The sequence below is a fragment of the Stegostoma tigrinum genome, chromosome 8 (genome assembly GCF_030684315.1).
Source record: "Stegostoma tigrinum isolate sSteTig4 chromosome 8, sSteTig4.hap1, whole genome shotgun sequence".
Classification (NCBI taxonomy): domain Eukaryota; kingdom Metazoa; phylum Chordata; class Chondrichthyes; order Orectolobiformes; family Stegostomatidae; genus Stegostoma; species Stegostoma tigrinum.
In genome coordinates, this window is record NC_081361.1 from 49,011,828 (window position 1) to 49,029,892 (window position 18,065).

The following is an 18,065-nucleotide window of genomic DNA, read 5'->3' on the forward strand; positions in this document are numbered from 1 at the left end:
GATGTCTAAGGTCTGTAAAGTATTTTTTTTAATTATGTAACTGTGAAAGCATAGAGTCCCTGCTGAGTCAGATAAGTCTGAAGTGAGGAGGCTAAGATGATAGCCTGCCAACATAAACTAATTTCTCTGCTTAGTTTATGTTCTGTATAAAGCTACCATGGAAAATGTAAAGGATTTCTTTGAGTAATAAAACAAAGAATGGCTGTTCTGGGGTTAATTCTCAACAGAAAATAACAGGGATGGGGGTGGTGATTGTGGAGATGATGGGAACAGAATTTCCAATTGATTTTGATTAAACTCAGTTGTACAGTATAAAGAATTTCTGTCTTAGATGGTAGAATCTCTCATTTTGATTTTCTGAATATTCTAAATTGCTGAAGGTTCCAAAAATCTTGCGGGGCCTGTGAGGAAGGTAAAGAATGCGGGAAAGTACTAAAACAGGGAATTAGGAGAACAAGGGGCCATGAATTGATCTTGTCAAGTAGGGTTAAAGAGAATCCGAAGGCATTCTAAAGGAACATTAAAAACAAGAGGATAACTAGGGAGAAGGTAGGACCACTCAAAGATAAAGGATGGAACTTGTGCTTGGAGGCAGAGAATGTGGGTGAGATCCTAAATGAATGTTTGGCATCGGTATTCACCCAGGAGGTGGGTATGGAGGACAGTGAGATTTGTGTGGAGCATGCTCATATGCTCGGGCATTTTCAGATCAAGAAAGAAGTGGTGTTGGGATTCTTGAAGAACATTAAGGTGGGTAAGTCCCCAGGGCCCAATAGTGTCCACCCCAGATTGTTGAGAGATGCAAGAGAGGAGATTGCTGGGGACTTGACCAAGACCTTTGTGTTCTCATTAGCCACTAGAGAGGTTCTGGAGGACAGGCAAGTAGCTGATGTTGTTCGTCTGTTCAGGAAGGGAAATAGGGACAATCTAGGAAGCTACAGACTAGTGAGTCAACAGTGGTTGGGAAGCTATTGGACAGAGTTCTTAGGAATAGGATTTACATGCATATGGAAACACATGGCCTAATTAGGAGCAGTCAGCATGGCTTCATGTCTTACTAACTTGACTGAATTTTTAAAGGAGTTGACAAAGGTGATAGATCAGAGTAGAGCCGTGGATGCTGTCTGCACAGATTTTAGTTAGGCTTTCAACAAAGTCGCTCATGGTAGGCTCATCCAGAAGATTAAGATGCATGGGATCCGTGGTGACTTGCCTGCTTGAATTCCAAATTGGCTTGTCCGTGGAAGGGTGTCTTTCAGGCTGGAGGTCCATGACTAGTGGTTTTCCACTGGTACTGGGACATCTGCTTTTTGTGATATGTATAAATGACTTGGATGAAAATGTAGGTGGATGGGTTAGTAAGTTTGCCGATGATACAAAGATCAGTGGAGGTTTAGATAGTGTAGAAGATTGTCAAAGGATACAGCAGGATATAGATCAGTTGTTGATATGGGTACAGAAATGATAGATGGAGTTTTAATCTGGGTAAGTATGAGGTGCTGCACCTTTGGGAGATCAAATGTTAAGGAAAAGTATGCAGTTAATGGCAGGATTCTGAACAGCATTGATGTACAGAAGGACCTTTGGGTTCAAGTCCATGTCTCCCTGAAAGTAGACACACAAGTAGACAGGTTGGTAAAAAAGGCGGATGGCATGTTTGCCTTTATTGGTCGGGCAATTGAGTACAAGAATCGGGATGACATGTTGCAGCTTTACAAGACTTTCATTAGGCCATGCTGAGAGTTTTGCACTCAGTTCTGGTTGCCACGTTACGGGAAGGATGTGGAGGTTTTGGAGAGGATGCAGAAGAGATTTACCAGGATGCTACTGGATTAGAGGGTATGTACTGTAAGGAGAGGCTAGAAATACTTGGGTTGTTCCCTGTGGAATGGCAGAGGCTGAGAGCAGACTTGAAAGAAGTCTATAAAATTGAGATGCACAAGATAGGGTTGACAATCTGAATCTTTTCCTCAGAGTTGAAATGTCTAATTAGAGGGCCCATGTAGTTAAGGCGAGAGGGGAGAAGTTCAAAGGTGATGAGAGGGACAAATTTTTTTACGGAGTGGTAGGAGCCTGGAATACAGTGGTAGAGGCAGATTCAATAGGGGCATTTAAGACACTTTTAGATAAGCTCATAAGTATGGAGGGATATGGACCAATGGCAGGCAGAAAGGATTAGTTTCATTTGGCATCATGTTCAGCACAACATCATGGGCCAAGGAACCCATTCCTGTGCTGTACAGTTCTGTTCTATGTTCGATATGTTGACAAGTCACCTCTGATATTGGAACAAGGTGGTAGTTGTGTTTACAGCACTTTGCATCACGTTCTTTGTCATCAGAAATTATCTGGCAGATAGCGAAAGAAAACACAGCTTTCTGAGATGAGAGCTGAATACCAAGGGATCAAAAGTGATGACCTAAATGGATCCTGTACAACATTTTTGGGCTTAGCATCCAGCTGTAGTTCTGTAGTAGATTGGTCTGTGGGTCAGGTTGAGAGTTTGGATTCCATTCCCCATAGTCCAGGCAAAGGCATTGGTACAAAATGATCAGAGCTATCGACAGAGTGGGCAGCCAGAGAGTTTTGCCTCGGGTGGAGGTAGCTATTACGAGGAGGCATACTTTTAAAGTGAGTGGAGGTTGATATAGGGGAGACGTCAGAGGTAGGTTCTTCACTCAGAGAGTGGTTGGGGCATGGAATGCATTGCTGGAGAGAGTAGTGGAGTCTGCCTCATTGGGGACATTTAAGGGGCTATTAGATAGGCATATGGATGATAGTATAAGGTAGGGGTGGAGGTTAGATAGATCTTAGGATTAGGGTAAAAGTTTGGTGCAACATTATGGGCTGAAGGGCCTGTACTGTGCTGGACTGTTCAATGTTCTATGTAGAGGGAGTGCTCTGGTGTTTGAGATGTTTCAGATGAGATGTTCAACCAAAGCCTTACCAGTTTTCTCTGCAGGACATGGAAAGATTCTATTGCTGATTTTGAAGACGAACATAGGGATATTGCTACAAAAACAGAAACTGCTGGATAAACTGAGCAGGTCTGGCAGCATCTGTGAAGAGAAAGCAGTGTAAATGTTTAAAAATGATGCTGGTTAGACATTGGTTACATTTCAGTTACTTGGAAACCACTAGCACGCTGATGACGGTCGCATTGCTACTTATGGAGCTGCTGCGAGCAGTGAGATGCATAGTAGGGCAGGAGCCTGATTTGTGGAGGTGGTGACCTTTTTTGGCTCAGCCTTGGCAAACAGGTCAACAATGTGGCTATTTACTCACTAACCAGTTTCTACTTGCCTGTAAACTAGAGAGTGCACTGTGGACAGAAATAAAACTAGATTAGGACTTGCAAATGCCTGTGCAGGTTGTTCTGGAACCAGCTCTGCAATATAAGTAGGGCATAAGATGTAATTTCTAGAGAATGCTGGGTGGTTATACACCTCATTAAATGCTTGGTATTATTAATTCCCAATCAGTGCTATTAAAACTCAGACAGTCTATTATTTGTAAGACTCGTGTTTAAGGGGTTTTGAAATTTTAATTTACTCTCACCAGCCTGCCAATCCCTTGCGTGTGCAGTACCTTCAGGCAGCCTTGATGATTCATGACCATAAAATGACTCTGCTGGATTTGCCAGTACAATCTGGAACGCACAAGCTCCCGTGTCGAACTATCAGCGGTGTGTCTCATCTTGAAAGAAAGTAACAAAGTATTTGGAATTTACAAAGCAATTAGCAGTTAACATTGCCAAGAGAAGCACAAGCTGCAACATTTAAGAAATTATAGTTAAAGAGAGGATGGAGGTCAAAAGTGTTTTGTGACAGAGAAAAAAGAAATTTCGAACATATTTGGAGATTTTGCTTTCTTTGCTCTGTGTTTTATAACATAGGCTGAATTGTCTGAAGAGAGAGTTTGTAAACAAGGACACGCTAAGACAGGAGTCAAATATTTCAAACCCAGGAAATTTCTTTCTGTAGATATCAAGATAACATAATCACATTTATGTCGAGTTATTTATCAATTTTATTTTTAGGAAATGAACTATCTCTTCAATGTTTTTGTGTTTTGCCCTTCACTGGAGAAACTAATTTATGATGGAGACTATTTCAGGAGCACCAGACAATTTTAAGTAGAATATGCAAGAATTAGTGGCAAGTTAAGGCCATTCAGCCCTTTGAGCCTGCTACACCATTCAGTGAGATGAAGGTTGATCTGATGGTGGCCTCAACTCTATTTTCCTTACCTCAATATTCTTCACAAACTAAGAAATGAATGTATTCAGCCTGTTTGACCACAGCGTAATACCATTTATTAGATCCTATGTCAGCTTTGCCTGATCTTTTCCCTGGCACTGAGGCACGCAAGTACATTTGTTGGGAGGCATCAATGCAACAAAGTAAGTATCGGGGTGGCACAGTGGTTCAGTGGGTAACACAGTGCCAGGGACCCGGGTTCAATTGCAGCCTTGGGTGACTGTCTGTGTGGAGTTTGCACATTCTCCCTGTGTCTGCGTGGGTTTCCTCCCAAAGTCCAAAGATATGCAGGTCAGGTGGATTAACCGTGGGAAAACGTAGAGTTACAGGGATAGGGTTGGGAGGTGGGTCTCAGTGGGATGCTATTCAGAGAGTCAGTGTGGACACGATGGGCTCAATGGCCATTCCACACTGTAGGGATTCTATGATTCTACAACTATTTTGCATATGTTTGGGCCTTTTTATGTTCCAGAGTGCTTTGGAGCCAGTGCAGTAATTTTGAAGTGATTATCGTCATTGAACAGGGCAACGTGATCATCATTTCAACAAAGCAAGGACCAGGAAACATGAATGAGATAATGAACATTTCAACTATTTTCAGTGATCTTGATTCAGGGATGAATATTCCTCAGTGCAGTGGAGAATGCCCCTTGAATATTGCCACAGGATCAACTCACTTACACATATCAGCACCTCTAACAATGCAATACTCCTTCTGCAATGCCTTGAAGTATCGACCCAGATTAAGCTGGAATAGGGCCTGATACTTTCACCTGAATGAAAAGTGAATTCACTTCCTTTGAGCCAAGCTTTAAAAGGATTGGGCATCTTCACCGTTCCCTCTCATCCACTGACACTGAACAAACTAATTCAATTTAAAATATTTGTGGTCTATAAGGATCAGTATGAAACTTTGTGATGGATTTAGCTGCTGATCAATGTCAAAAGTATTTGATTTCCTTGTCACTGAATGCATTTTATGATTCTTCTGTGTTGACTGAGCTCTTTCGCAGACCTGCAACTAAAGATAATTGTGAAAGACTCTTTCTTTTTCAGATTACTATCTAACCCTGGATGAGCCAATGAATAATATCACAACCTCACTTGGCCAGACTGCAGAGTTGTACTGCAAAGTCTCCGGCAATCCGGCTCCGACCATCCGCTGGCTGAAGAATGACGCACCAGTTGTCCAGGAACCACGGAGGATATCGTACCGGCTGACCAGCTATGGCTCCCGCCTCCGAATCCGAAACCTTGATACCACAGACACGGGTTACTTCCAATGCGTAGCTACAAATGGACAAAAATCTGTCTCAACCACGGGTGTGCTTTTTGTCAAATTTGGTAAGATCTACAGAGAAGCATTACATTCTTTTATATACTTGAGGAAGTAAGACAGGCAGCTCTAACTCAAAAGGCAGTTTAATATTGGCACCAGGGTGTCAAGCAGGCAGTACTTAGAGCTGTATAGCACGGAAATAGACCCTTTCTCCAACTCACCCATGCCAATAGGATATCCAAAACTGATCTAGTCCCATTTGGCCCATATCCATCTAAACCCTTCCTATTCATATACCCATCCAGATGCCTTTTAAATGTTGTAATTGTACCAGCCTCCACCACTTCCTCTGGCAGCTCATTCCATTCACACACCACCCTCTGTGTGAAAAAGTTGCTCCTTAGGACCCTTTTAAATCTTTCCCCTCTCACCATAAAATCTGTGCCCTCTAGTTTTGGACTCCACTACCCTGGGAAAAAGACCTTAACTATTCACCTTATCCATGCCACTCATGATTTTTATAAACCTGTATAAGGTCACCCCTCCATCTCCGAAGCTCCAGGCAAAATAGCCCCAACCTATTGAGCCTTAAACTCCTATTCATGACCGCCTTTCGGCCATTATAAAGCACTGGTAAGATGCCTCAGAAGAAGAAAAAGGCATTTGCAACCAGGCCCTCTCTTTGGTGGAATGGGGAAACCCGCTTCTCAGAATGTCCTACTGCTTCTGGGTGGCTTCCAACAACGGGAATTAATAATATAATGGAATTGAGTACCTGCTGCCCACGCTGCCAACCCACGTCTGGGAAGATGGCCTTGGATTAGGATGTGCTGGTGCTCCAATTCCAAAGGCCAACTGCACAAAATTCTGCACCCAGTTATTTCAGTTTGCACTGCCGATGGGGAGACAAAATACAGTCCCATATTCTGCAGTGAGCAATGGATGGCACAGGACAAAGTGAAGTGGAATTAATATGTTGATTCTTGATATGGTCGTTAGGATTCCAAAAAGCTCCAGCTTTGGTATGTCCACTGTGGAAAAACTGCTGAAGGATAAAAAGATTTACATGATGATTATACCAGTCATTTTGAGTTTAAATGAAAGACAGGTGGTTATTACAATATTATTGGTGGTCTTCATGTGAAATTAATTAAGGTGCTTAAAGTTTTGTGCAAGTAAATTTCTCACAATAGAGTGTGTTCGGTGTAACTTTTCCTAAAATGTATTGATACAAATGCAATGAGAAAACTAATTAAAGCACTAGATCTGTGACTGGAGTGCTCTTTTAGTGCCACAGCACTATTTCTTATTTCAGTTACCACAACACTTGAAGCACTTAAAGTAACTGCTCCCTAATGGCTCGATCAATGAATTAATGAGTAGGAGATGTAACAATTGAGGTCAGTCAGGGCCTCACTTTTATTGATAGTCTGTGTCAAGCTGGCTGATCTGGCAAGATGCTGGTGGTCTTAATGCTACGGGGTTGGAAAGTGGTGAAAAAAGTCCCTCCCAATTGCCTTATTGTGATTCACATGGGAAAGTATACATTGGACAGGAATGGGTTTTGACTGACAGGTTAAATAGTATGAATAGCCTGCCAACGCTCTCTGTAAATCTTTACATGTGAAGAATGCTCATCTGGCTGACGTACTTTTAAGGGTGGAGAATAGATGTCTTCAATTTTTGTTTCTTTTTAAAAGATGGGCTCGGAAAAAATGAAAGAAGGAGTTGAAATCCAGATGCACCTCCCACCTCCCGAACCACCCCCCCCACCACTGCCTGAAGCCCCTTCCTTTGATCCAATCAAAGTATTTCAACACTTCAGCAAGACAGGACCTCATCTGCAATCCATCAGTTACTAACTTGCCAATTACATCTGCCACCTCATTGGAAAGAGGCACTTGGGGTATTGACATTTTCCCATGACAGTCAAGTTAAAATCCAGTAATTGTTCCTCAGCCCAGGTCTCCCTCATCTCTTTTGATTTCTGTACTGTTCCTCAATGATCGTATTCAACATCAATTACTAAATAAGCAGAAATGTCCTCCAGTTAAGCAGTAGAAAAACAGAAGCACTGTTTATGGTATCACTTTGAATTATGCTCCCTGGCTACCATCTCCAACCCACTCCCTAGCGACTATGTAAGATTAAACCAGGCAGTTTGCAACCTTGTTATCTTTGGCCCTAAGATGAAATTTCCCCATGTATTTGTACCATCAGCAAGGCTACCTGTTTCTACTTCTGTAACATTATGCTCCTTGTTTCTGCTCATCTGCTGTGTCAACTATCATTCTTGCCTTCGTTACCTCAAAATTTGATTATTTCAACACAGACCTCTATAACCTCTATGAGCCTGAGGTCATCCAAAATTCTTCTGCTCATATCCTAACTCACACCAAGTCCCATTTACCTATCATCTTGCAGTTTTCTGATGTACGTTGGCCCTCAAAGAAACAATAACTTGATTCTAACATTTTCTTTCTTGCTTTCAAATCCACCTTGGTCTTAGTAATCCCATTCTGTTCCTCAGGGAAATCTACACCCATTCAATTCTGACTTCTTGGACATGCTGACTTTAGTAACTCCACCAGTGGTGTCGAGGGGCCTACCTCTGGAATTACATCTCCAAACCTCTTCTACCTTACTTTTCTCTATTACGGCACTGCTCAAAACCTCCTTATTTAACCAAGCTTTTTGGTTATCCCTTATGTGACACACTGTCTAGTTTTGTTTCATAATGGTCCTGTAAAGACCCTTGGAATATTTTATCATGTTGGAAGTGCTGTATTAATCCAAGCTGTAATTAGTATCCAGATGTTGAGTTTGGGCAGTTGCAATCTAACAGCCTTCAGCTCAAACTGTCCCTAAATTGTCAATAAATAAATGCAGAATGATGATTCTAAGACCATAAAGCATAGGAGTGGAGGTAGACCATTCAGCCCATTAAGTCTGCTGCACCATTCAATAATGTCATGGCTGACTTGATATCCTCCAACACCACTTTCCTGATTTTTTTCCATCTAACTCTTGATCTCTTACTGATTCAAAATCTGACTTGTCACAAACAGTTGTATACATGACAAACAGCCTCTGAGAAACAAAATTCTTCTATCTTAAATGTGCGACTCCTTCCTCTGAGATGATGCCGTCGGGTCCTAGACTCTCCCCAGGGTGGACCAGCCTTTCTGTACCTACACTGTCAAGTCCTCCGAAGTATTTTACATGTTTCCACACGGTTATTTCTCATTCTTCTCATTTCCAATTATTATAGGCCCAACATACTCGACCCCTCCTTGTTAGACAATTCTACCATGCCCAGGATGAGCTTAGTGGACCTTCTCTGGACTGCCTCTATAACGGGGCCCAAAACTGTTCACAGTATTCCAGCTGTGCTCTGACTGGTACCTTGTACTGTTTTTGCAAGATTCCCTTTTCCACTCGTTTCCTTTGAAATAAAGGCCAGCGTTTTACTTTGCCTCCCTTAATAGCCGCTGAACCTGGTTGCTAGCGTTTTGTGATTCATGCACTCGGTCTCCTAAGGCCTGCTGTGCCAGAGTTTTCTGCCGTCTTCCCCATTCAAATTATATCCCCTTCTTCTATTCTTTCTGCCAGAATGAATAACTTCACATTTTCCCACATTATATTCCATCTGCCCACTCGCATAACCTGTCTATATCCCTCTGCAGACTCTTTATGTCATCTTCACCATTTGTCTTATCACCTATTCCTTTTATCATTTGCAAACTTAGCTATAGTACACACACTTCCCTCATCCAAGTCATTAATATGTATTGTAAATAATGTAGCCCTGCACTGGCTCCCATGGCACTCCACTAGTTACAGATTGCCATCCTGAAAATGCCCTCAGTACCCCAACTCTGTCTTCTATTAGTTAGCCAATCCTCTATTCATGCTAATATACTACTTCCATCGCCATGACCTTTTTATTTTATCAAGTAGCCTAATGTGTGGTACTTTAGCAAACATCTCTGAACATCCAAAAATATTACATCCACTGCTTCCCCTTTATCTATTCTGTTTGTTACTTCCTTAAAGAATTCTAGTAAATTTGTCAGACATAATTTCCCCTTAATAAAGCCATGCTGACTGCCTCATTTTATTAAGCATTTCTAAATGCTTTACTATTATGTCCTTTATATCGTTTGCCCAAGAACAGACATCGACCTAACTGACCTGCTTTGTCATGACTTCGCTGAGTAAACCTGCCTCTATGACTCCACTTTACTTTTACAAGTAAAGAACCAGTAACCTTGTCTTTCTTATTATTTTTCCACCCTTTGATCCTACTTACTGATGATTTTCTGTGTTAGCACGTGGTGTAATTTCCTTCCCTCTCTGGTTATCTTGGAAGCAGCTGCCTTGGAATACTGCCATATCCCCTTGCTCTATAAGCATACATTTCTTCTGTCCCAAATCCCTCACCTCTATTTAGTTTAAAGCCCTCACTCAGCTCTGGATCCTTGATTCACCAGGACCCTTGTCCCAGCACATTTCTCGTGAAGTCCATCCCACTAGGACAGCTTCCTCCTGCCCAGTGCTGGTGCTCGTGCCCATGTCTGAAACCGACATCAATTTTTCACACAGTTAACCCCTTGACTTTATTTACCTTGTGCATGCCTCAGATACTAATTGGAAGATTATTACCTTAAAGGTTCTCCTTTTTAAATTTAACTCAAAGTCTTTCAGCAGAACCTCCTTTCCAGCCCTACCAATGTCCTAGGTACCAACATGGATGACAACTACTGGAGATGTCCCTAATCCTGGTACTGGGCTGACAACATAGCCTTCAGGCCTCCTGATGGCTGCAGAGAATGATGTCTATTTCCCTAATTATACTGCTCCCCGACCACAACGGCCTTCCTCTTTTCTTCTTCACTTGAACTACTCTTTGTACTGAGATGTCCAGCTCAGTTAGCTCATCCTTTCTAGAGTTCCAACTTTCGTCTGCACTGCTTGAACAAGTATAAACTGTCAGTGGTCACTGCGTATTGAAATAATAATTGTGATATTCCCCACCACAAAATATGCCTCGCTGCAGCAAGTAATAGGGTACAGTTGATCAGTACAGTAGGTCAGGTTTGTTTCAGAGATAGTTGGAACTGCAGATGCTGGAGAATCTGATATAACAATGTGTAGAGCTGGATGAACACAGCAGGCCAAGCAGCATCAGAGGAGCAGGAAGGCTGATGTTTCAGGCCTAGACCCTTCTTCAGAAAGAAAGGTCTAGGCCCAAAACGTCAGCCTTCCTGCTCCTCTGATGCTGCTTGGCCTGCTGTGTTCATCCAGCTCTACACCTTACTATCACAGTAGGTCATGTGTTTCCATTGGAAAGAAAAGAGAATAATTTATATTATAATGCAGTAACACATTGTGATACTGCATGTAACATTAAAATGAGTTTTTGGGATTGAACTGGTGACATTGATCAATAGCACATAACAGCCAGGTCACGAGTCCTGGGGTTTGAATCACTTCAAGTTGGGAAGAGCAAAACTGGTGGCAGTAACCTCTTCCAAGCAACAGTCAGGAAAATCCTCATACGCTCGCCCACCAATGGTATTTTCTGACATGATACCATTAATGAGAGTCTAGATTCCTTCATTACAGGAACAAGCTAAGTGAAGGAAGATGAAAATGCAAAAATTAAAAATGTTTACCTTAATTCCAAAAAAGGTATTTTTTTTTCAGAACTTGATCCCTGCCAATTGCCATAACTAGCCTTTTGAATAAAACGGCTGGGCTCAGTCACCTCAAACAGATTTCTGTGATCACGCCAGCACACTCCAAGTCTGATGCATATTCTTCACCTGGTGGAGGAATTACCCGTGCGGCATGATTGTAAACTTTGCTCAGATTTAATTTTGTTTTTATAAAGCCAGCCACGCAGAGCTTGGCAGGAAAAGCCTAATTATCAGCTCAGCTCAGGGAGGCTATTGGGCGGTTTTCTTTTGCATTTCTAATGCCCCGTTGTTACACTTCTCCATTTTCTGCCTTTTCTTTCCTCAGGTATTTGATATAAATGGGACCAGGCTGTATTGGTGTTGTTGTATCATTGTTTGCATGAGGGCGCATTCAACAAGCACAGTATCCATCGATATTTTGGCAGGTTTCACTGCTGATTAACAAGATGTCTGTCTGATTTTTGCCTTCTCTCCTCCCTAACTTCATGTTCAGAATCAAATTTTAACAAACCCGTTACTGAACTCTGATCCATTAACTCAGAACAGACGTGGGATTAAACCCGGAAGCTTCTTGCCTCTAAGTGGCTCAGTTCCACACTTGGTAAACATTTAACTATTTGTCCATTGAGCAGTGAAATGGTTTTCCATCAAAAATCTGTCACGGATAAACTTTATCGTTTTCTGCCAAAGTTTAATTTTCTATGCTTAGGTATAAATCAAAGCACAAAGCACTGGGTACAAGCAGCACTTTGCTACAAACAGCAAGCAGAGAATAATGCCTTAACTCCGAAATATTAACACTTCCTCTTTTCCCCTTACAGGACCCCCTCCGACTCCAAATTCAGGAAAGGCAACGCAGTGAGTATATTTTTGTCTATACTATTACCTGTTTGTAAAGGGTACAAAAGATTACCCATGGGCTTTTCATAAATTAGCTAAAAGATCATTTTAAAAAAGGTCAAATTGCACAGATGATGATTTGAGTCACTCCTATGATTGCATTTTCTATGATGGCCATGGTTGTGCTAAAAAAAAATGCAGTCTAACGAATGATTACAGACAATGGAACCTAAAAGGTAATCTTCATTAACTTCAAAATCACATTTTTTTTAAAACACTGAACTACAAAATTTGTACTTTTATCTCTCCTGTTTTGTATTTTTTTTCACTCCCTTGTGAGATGTGGGCATCACTGCCTGGCCAGCGTTTATTACCCATCACCAGTTGCCCTTGAGAAGGTGGTGATGAGCTAACTCCTTTAAACCACTGCACTCCACAGCCTCTGTGTTGAGCCGGTTTGTTTTGTAGTTTAATTTTTATCCTTCTTTGCTCCCCTAAATTCTCTCCTTTTCTAAAGTTTCTCAATCAAGGTAATTCTATCAGCCTACTACTATTCTATTGAGACAAACAAAAACAAAAACTGTTGGAAAAACTCAGCAGGCCTGGCAGCATTTGTGGAGAACAGTATTAATGTTTTGAGCCTAGACATCCATTTTCAGAGCTTCTAAAGAAAGGTTAACTCAGTTTTCCTACCACAGATGTTACCAAATCTGCCAAGTTGCTGCAAAAATTTCTTCTGTTTTTGTTTGTTTCAGATCTCCAATGTTCGCAGTTCTTTGTTTCATTACACTGTTCTTTTAAACTTAGACCATTCACACTGACGGTATATCTGATCATAGAGATTATCAAAGCAAAATAAACAACAACCTACATGCATCTTTTAACACATTAAAATACTCAAGATGGTTCACAGGAGCATACTCAGATAGAAATTGACACTAAGATGAAGAAGTAGATGAATAAAGGCGTGGTCAAATAGTAAGTTTCCAGAAATGGCTTAAAGAAGAATTGAGAGATGCCCTGAGGTTTCTGAAGGGAATTTCAAGGCTCAGTGTCATGATGCTGAAGATGCATCCCAGAATGCAAAGGGCTTTGCACTGGAGGCCAGATGTGAAGAAAGCAGGGTTTTCGAAGAGCTGTACAATAGGAGGAGATCAGAGGTAGGGAGGAGAGATGTTATGATCTGAACACCCCAATGAAAATTTTAAAATCAAGATTCTGGGGAATGAGGAGCCATTGTAGGCTAGCAAAAATGGGATTACTAGGTGAAAGATGTGTGCTAAGATACAACCAACAGCATTTTGGGTGAACATTAATGTATGGAAAATGGGAGGGCAGCTGTTATCTGAAAAATACATACTTCCAGGTGAGTGAAGTGATTGTAACAAGGTCGCCAGCTGGACATCGCAGAATGAGTTCCCTGATTGGACCAGATTAACATATCAATCAGGGAGCCCTGGCTGACATATAAGAAGGGTGAGCATTAGAGATGCTGAGACTCTGGTGCCAGACTTTGTATGAGGCAGTATTATCATCAAGAACTGCTCATGTGAGAATAAAGAGTGACTTGGTGACAGGATAACAGCCTCAGGAGTTATTTCAGTAAGGGTTTCGGCAACAGAGGGAATAAGGCAGGCTGAAGACGATAACCTCGGTCATCTCAATATTTACTTGGCAGAAACTTTGGCTCATCAAGATAAACTTAGATACCCAGGCAGTGGGGAATAAAAAACTATAACATAAACTTTTATAAAGACGTGTCGCTTAGCATGCACACTTAATCCAGTGTCCCCTTTTCAGTGTGCTCCTACATTCATATGAACAGACGTATATTCCCAGATAATACCCAGCAAATTAATATTATAAACATCTTTCAGCATAAATCAGTGGATTGCCTAGAATACTGAGCTTTTTTGCAATATTCATACTGCTGCCCCAGTGTGAGTCTAGAATTAAACCTGGACTACTTAATATGGTTAAGGTAGGTGGGAAAGTTTGTTGTGATGGCCACTTAGAAGTTGCAGGCAGATGTGGATAAATTGAGAGAGTGGACAAAGATTGGTAGATGGAGGAAAATGTGAAGTCATATATTCTGACAGAGGAAATAAAAGTGCAATGTATTATTTAAATGGAGAATCCAAGAATTCAGAGGAATTAGATGTTCCATTGGATGAGTCACAAAACGATAGTGTGCAAATACAGCAAGTCATTAGGAAGGCTATAAGAATGCTATCCTTTATTACAAGAGGAATTGAACATTAAAGTAAGGATGTTTTATTTCAGTTACACAGGCCATTGGTGAGAACACATTTCAAATACTGTGCAGTTTTGTTCTCCTTATTTAAGGAAGGATGTACATGCCTTGGAAGTGGTTGAGAGAGGATTTGCTAGATTGATCCCTTCAATGAAGGAATTGTCTCATTCTGAAAAGCTGGAGAGACTGGCCTTGTTTCTGCTGGAGTTTAGAAGAGTGAGTGGTGATTTGCTTGAAGTGCCTGAACAGTCATGATGATGGACATAGAAAGGATATTTCTTCTTGTGGATATGGTCCAGAACTAAAGGCCACTGTTTAAAAATTGTGTTTCCCTTATGGGACAGGTGAAGAGGATTTCTTTTTTCTAAGGGTTCTGCAGTTTTGGAACTCTGCCTCTGAATGTTTTTAAGGCAAGGGAATAGTTATTGGAGGTAGATGGAATTTTGGAATTCAGAACACTAACATATCAACCATGATCTCATTGATAGTGAAGGGCATTTGGAGGGCTGAATGGCTTACTTCTGCTCCTAGTTCATATAGCTATACTTATGTATGTTTTCCTATAACCCTGTACATTATTCAATTTCAACTATTCACCCAATTCTGTTTCAGAGGTTAGCATTGAAAGTCTTTTCATTACCCCTCAGGCACTGCATTCCAGATAATAACACCTCACTGCATGGAGGGTTTCTTATCACCCTGGTGGTCTTTGGCTAATTAACTTAGCCTTCTTCTAGTTACCAAACCTTCTGGCGTTGGAAACTGTTTCTGCTTTTGCATTCTGAGAGCTTTTTTCAAGAGCTTGAATACCCTAAAAATTTAAACATATCCTTGATCTTCTCAGTTCTCAAGAGAACAGCCCTAGTTTTCTTAGTCTCTCCATAAAACTGAAACCCCTCATTCCTGTTAACCAGCCTAACAGAGGCTAAAGTTTTGGTATCACTCCAATGTGTAAAGAACAGAACTGAACAGAACAATCCAACCAGTGAATTATAATGATTTAGCCAAACTTCTTTACTTCTGTATTAAACCTCTGTCTGTTTGTAAAGACATGAACCTTGTAGCCTTCTCTTCTTATCCTAACACATTCTAAAACTTGTGTACATAAACCCCCAGATCTCCTTTTTTATGCGCCTGCTTTGCTGTGGTAGTCTTTAAACTGAATTGTCTCTCCTTAGTCTCCTCTCAAGATGGATTATTTAGTCTTATTCTAATGACGTTTTTCACATATCAGCCCAATTTCACAAGTCTATTTCCTTCTGAAGCCTGTTCTATCTTCACTTTTTAATTGACTTTGAATCTGGTATTATCTACAACCCTTTGTGATCATGCTGTATACGCCCAAGATGAGTGATCAACATCGATCAAACAGAGCAGTGGTCCTAATACTAATCCCTTGGAAGCAATATTACATACTTCCCTACAGTCTGATTCATTACAACTGTCTTCTCTGTCACTGAGCCAATTTTGTGACCATGCAGCCAATGTTCCTTTTGATCCCAAGGGCTTCAATTTTTCTGACAAGACTAATATGTAGTACTTTATCGAAGCCTTTTGAAAGCACTCATGACACCATATCAGCCGTACTGCCTTTGTAAACCTTCTTGGTTACTTCATTAATTAATCGACCAAATATCATCTTTAACAAGTTTGTGCAAGTTGCTATTTACTAATCCATATTTCTAAGTGACAAATAGCTTTGTCTAAGATTATGGCTTCTGTCCATTATATTGTCAAATTATTTACACATATTCCTATTTGTAAATGGATATAAAATACTGTTAATACCTATGAGTTAAGCCTATCTTCATCACTGCAACTGTGTTTTATTAAATGAGTTGGTGAAGGGCAAAGGTCCTGATGCAAAATATCAATGGTAAATCTAAAAAGATCAGGGCAAAGTCTGTACAGATTAATAAATAATAGTTACACAAAACCAAGCTTGGTTTTTAAAAACCTGTAGATTTGAATATGAAGGTGAAGGCTGCAAGAGTTAAGGAGTTCCAACTTTTTGAGGCCCTGTAAACAATAAATTAGGCACTGTAGTGAACACTGATTTCTTAGTTTTGAAGATGCAGAGAAGAAAGTATTTGCATGTTTGAAGTTTAGGAGCGGCAGGATAATGATATTCAGAGGAAATTTAATTGAAATATTCACAGGAAAATAAAAATAGGAAGGACCTTGATAGACAGCCGATTGGAGGCCTGATACAAGAGATTTTAGATACTTTCACTTCTGTCCTGAAGATTTAACTGAGTACCTGGGGTTTAGTTACCCTTCAGTACATTCTGCTGGTGACTGACTCAGAATAAACCAGGAATTAGTGATCTTCTGTTTCAGTTATACACTCATTAAATTTGCTGAACTAATTGGGGGAACCACAATACTTACAGGGCCAGAACACTCTGAAAGACAGTCTTTCATGCACAGATCAGCAAGGCAACAACAGCCTGTGTATTATGATTCATAGTTTTGTACCATGCTTCCATTAGCTTCACAAAAACAGCATTTTGCCCTTAACATCCCTGTGACTTCCATGAAGTTGCTTTATTTTCATATTTTGTGACCATTCAGCTCCACACAATAAGTAAAATATCTGAATTGTCGCATAACTGTCTTTTTAGTTACCAATAAACCTCTTGCCCAGAAAGCGAACAATTGAAATGGTGGTCTCATTCCCTTAAGTTGTAAATAATTGCCGGAGCTTTTATAAATGCTGAATTTTACTGAAACAGATATGGTTGCTATGCCATTATCAGCTCTCGCATCCCACAGGATTCAAGAAAACGTTTGCCAGGACGCGTTGCACAATACCTCCTTCCAGCAACTTCCGGGCCATTTCAATTTCATGTCAACCTTTGACGATTCCAATGTTCTGTCAGATTTTTCTCCTAATTTGAAAGTGCTCCTTTATGCTACACAGATTGCAGGAGCTCTCCTATCTTCTTGTTTTAGGCCAGACAGTGATTGGTCAGGAAATGATTCAACTGTGGATATAAGGAGGGGAAAATCAGCCAAATGTGATTGTGACCTTCACACCACATCAACAAAAATGAGACCGACTTTCTAGGGGAGCCATAGGGCAGCCAGCAGCAGTAGGAATCCCCCATTCTCCATTTTCTGCAGTGGTGTTGAGGCCATTGTCAAACAGCTCACTAAGTTTCAAGAGTTCAAATAACTCCATTCAGACTGTGACAAAAACTGACACCTTCTTTTCCTGATGGTTCAGTCATCCCAGTGACACACTGTCTAAGCTAGGGTTGCTCTGGTTTTGTTTTCTCATAATATCCCGCTCGGCAGTTTTCAATGAGTAAACGCAAAGGTAGCATAAACATATAACTCTTAGACATCTTTGCAACCTCTCTCTGCTCTGCCAGTAATTTAGTTAAAATCTAACATCTTGAAGCACATTGATAGTAAGTGGGTGTAATGTGTGTTGTGTATATGCCTGTGCATGCAAAGTCTTCGGAAATTTTCTCCTGTTTAACACAATGTCTGTACACTGATAAGAATTGCATTTCAACCACACCCTTGTGCTCAGCCCCAATCTCAAAGAGTTTGGCTGGCACCATCAGCAAGAATTCTGACTTGATCTAGAAAGCAGCAGCAGGGAGTATGGATGCACAGTGCGCAGCCTGTCCACACTCGGTTAGTTTGTACATATATACTGACAACACCCAACTGTGCCTTGCTATTTACTTCATTGCCTCAAAGATAGTTGCCACACCTCA

General features: G+C 40.9%; 1 protein-coding gene across 7 annotated transcripts in view; it reads left to right on the top strand.

Annotated features, from left to right (window-relative positions):
* Positions 1-18,065, top strand: part of ror1 (receptor tyrosine kinase-like orphan receptor 1) — a 280,910-nt gene that overhangs the window by 208,942 nt on the left and 53,903 nt on the right. For all 7 annotated transcript variants that reach the window (XM_048539649.1, XM_048539650.1, XM_048539653.1 and 4 more), the window contains exons 3-4: positions 5,316-5,603; positions 12,062-12,098. In XM_048539649.1, the coding sequence (XP_048395606.1) occupies positions 5,316-5,603; positions 12,062-12,098 (325 nt within the window). The remainder of the gene's footprint in view (positions 1-5,315; positions 5,604-12,061; positions 12,099-18,065) is intronic.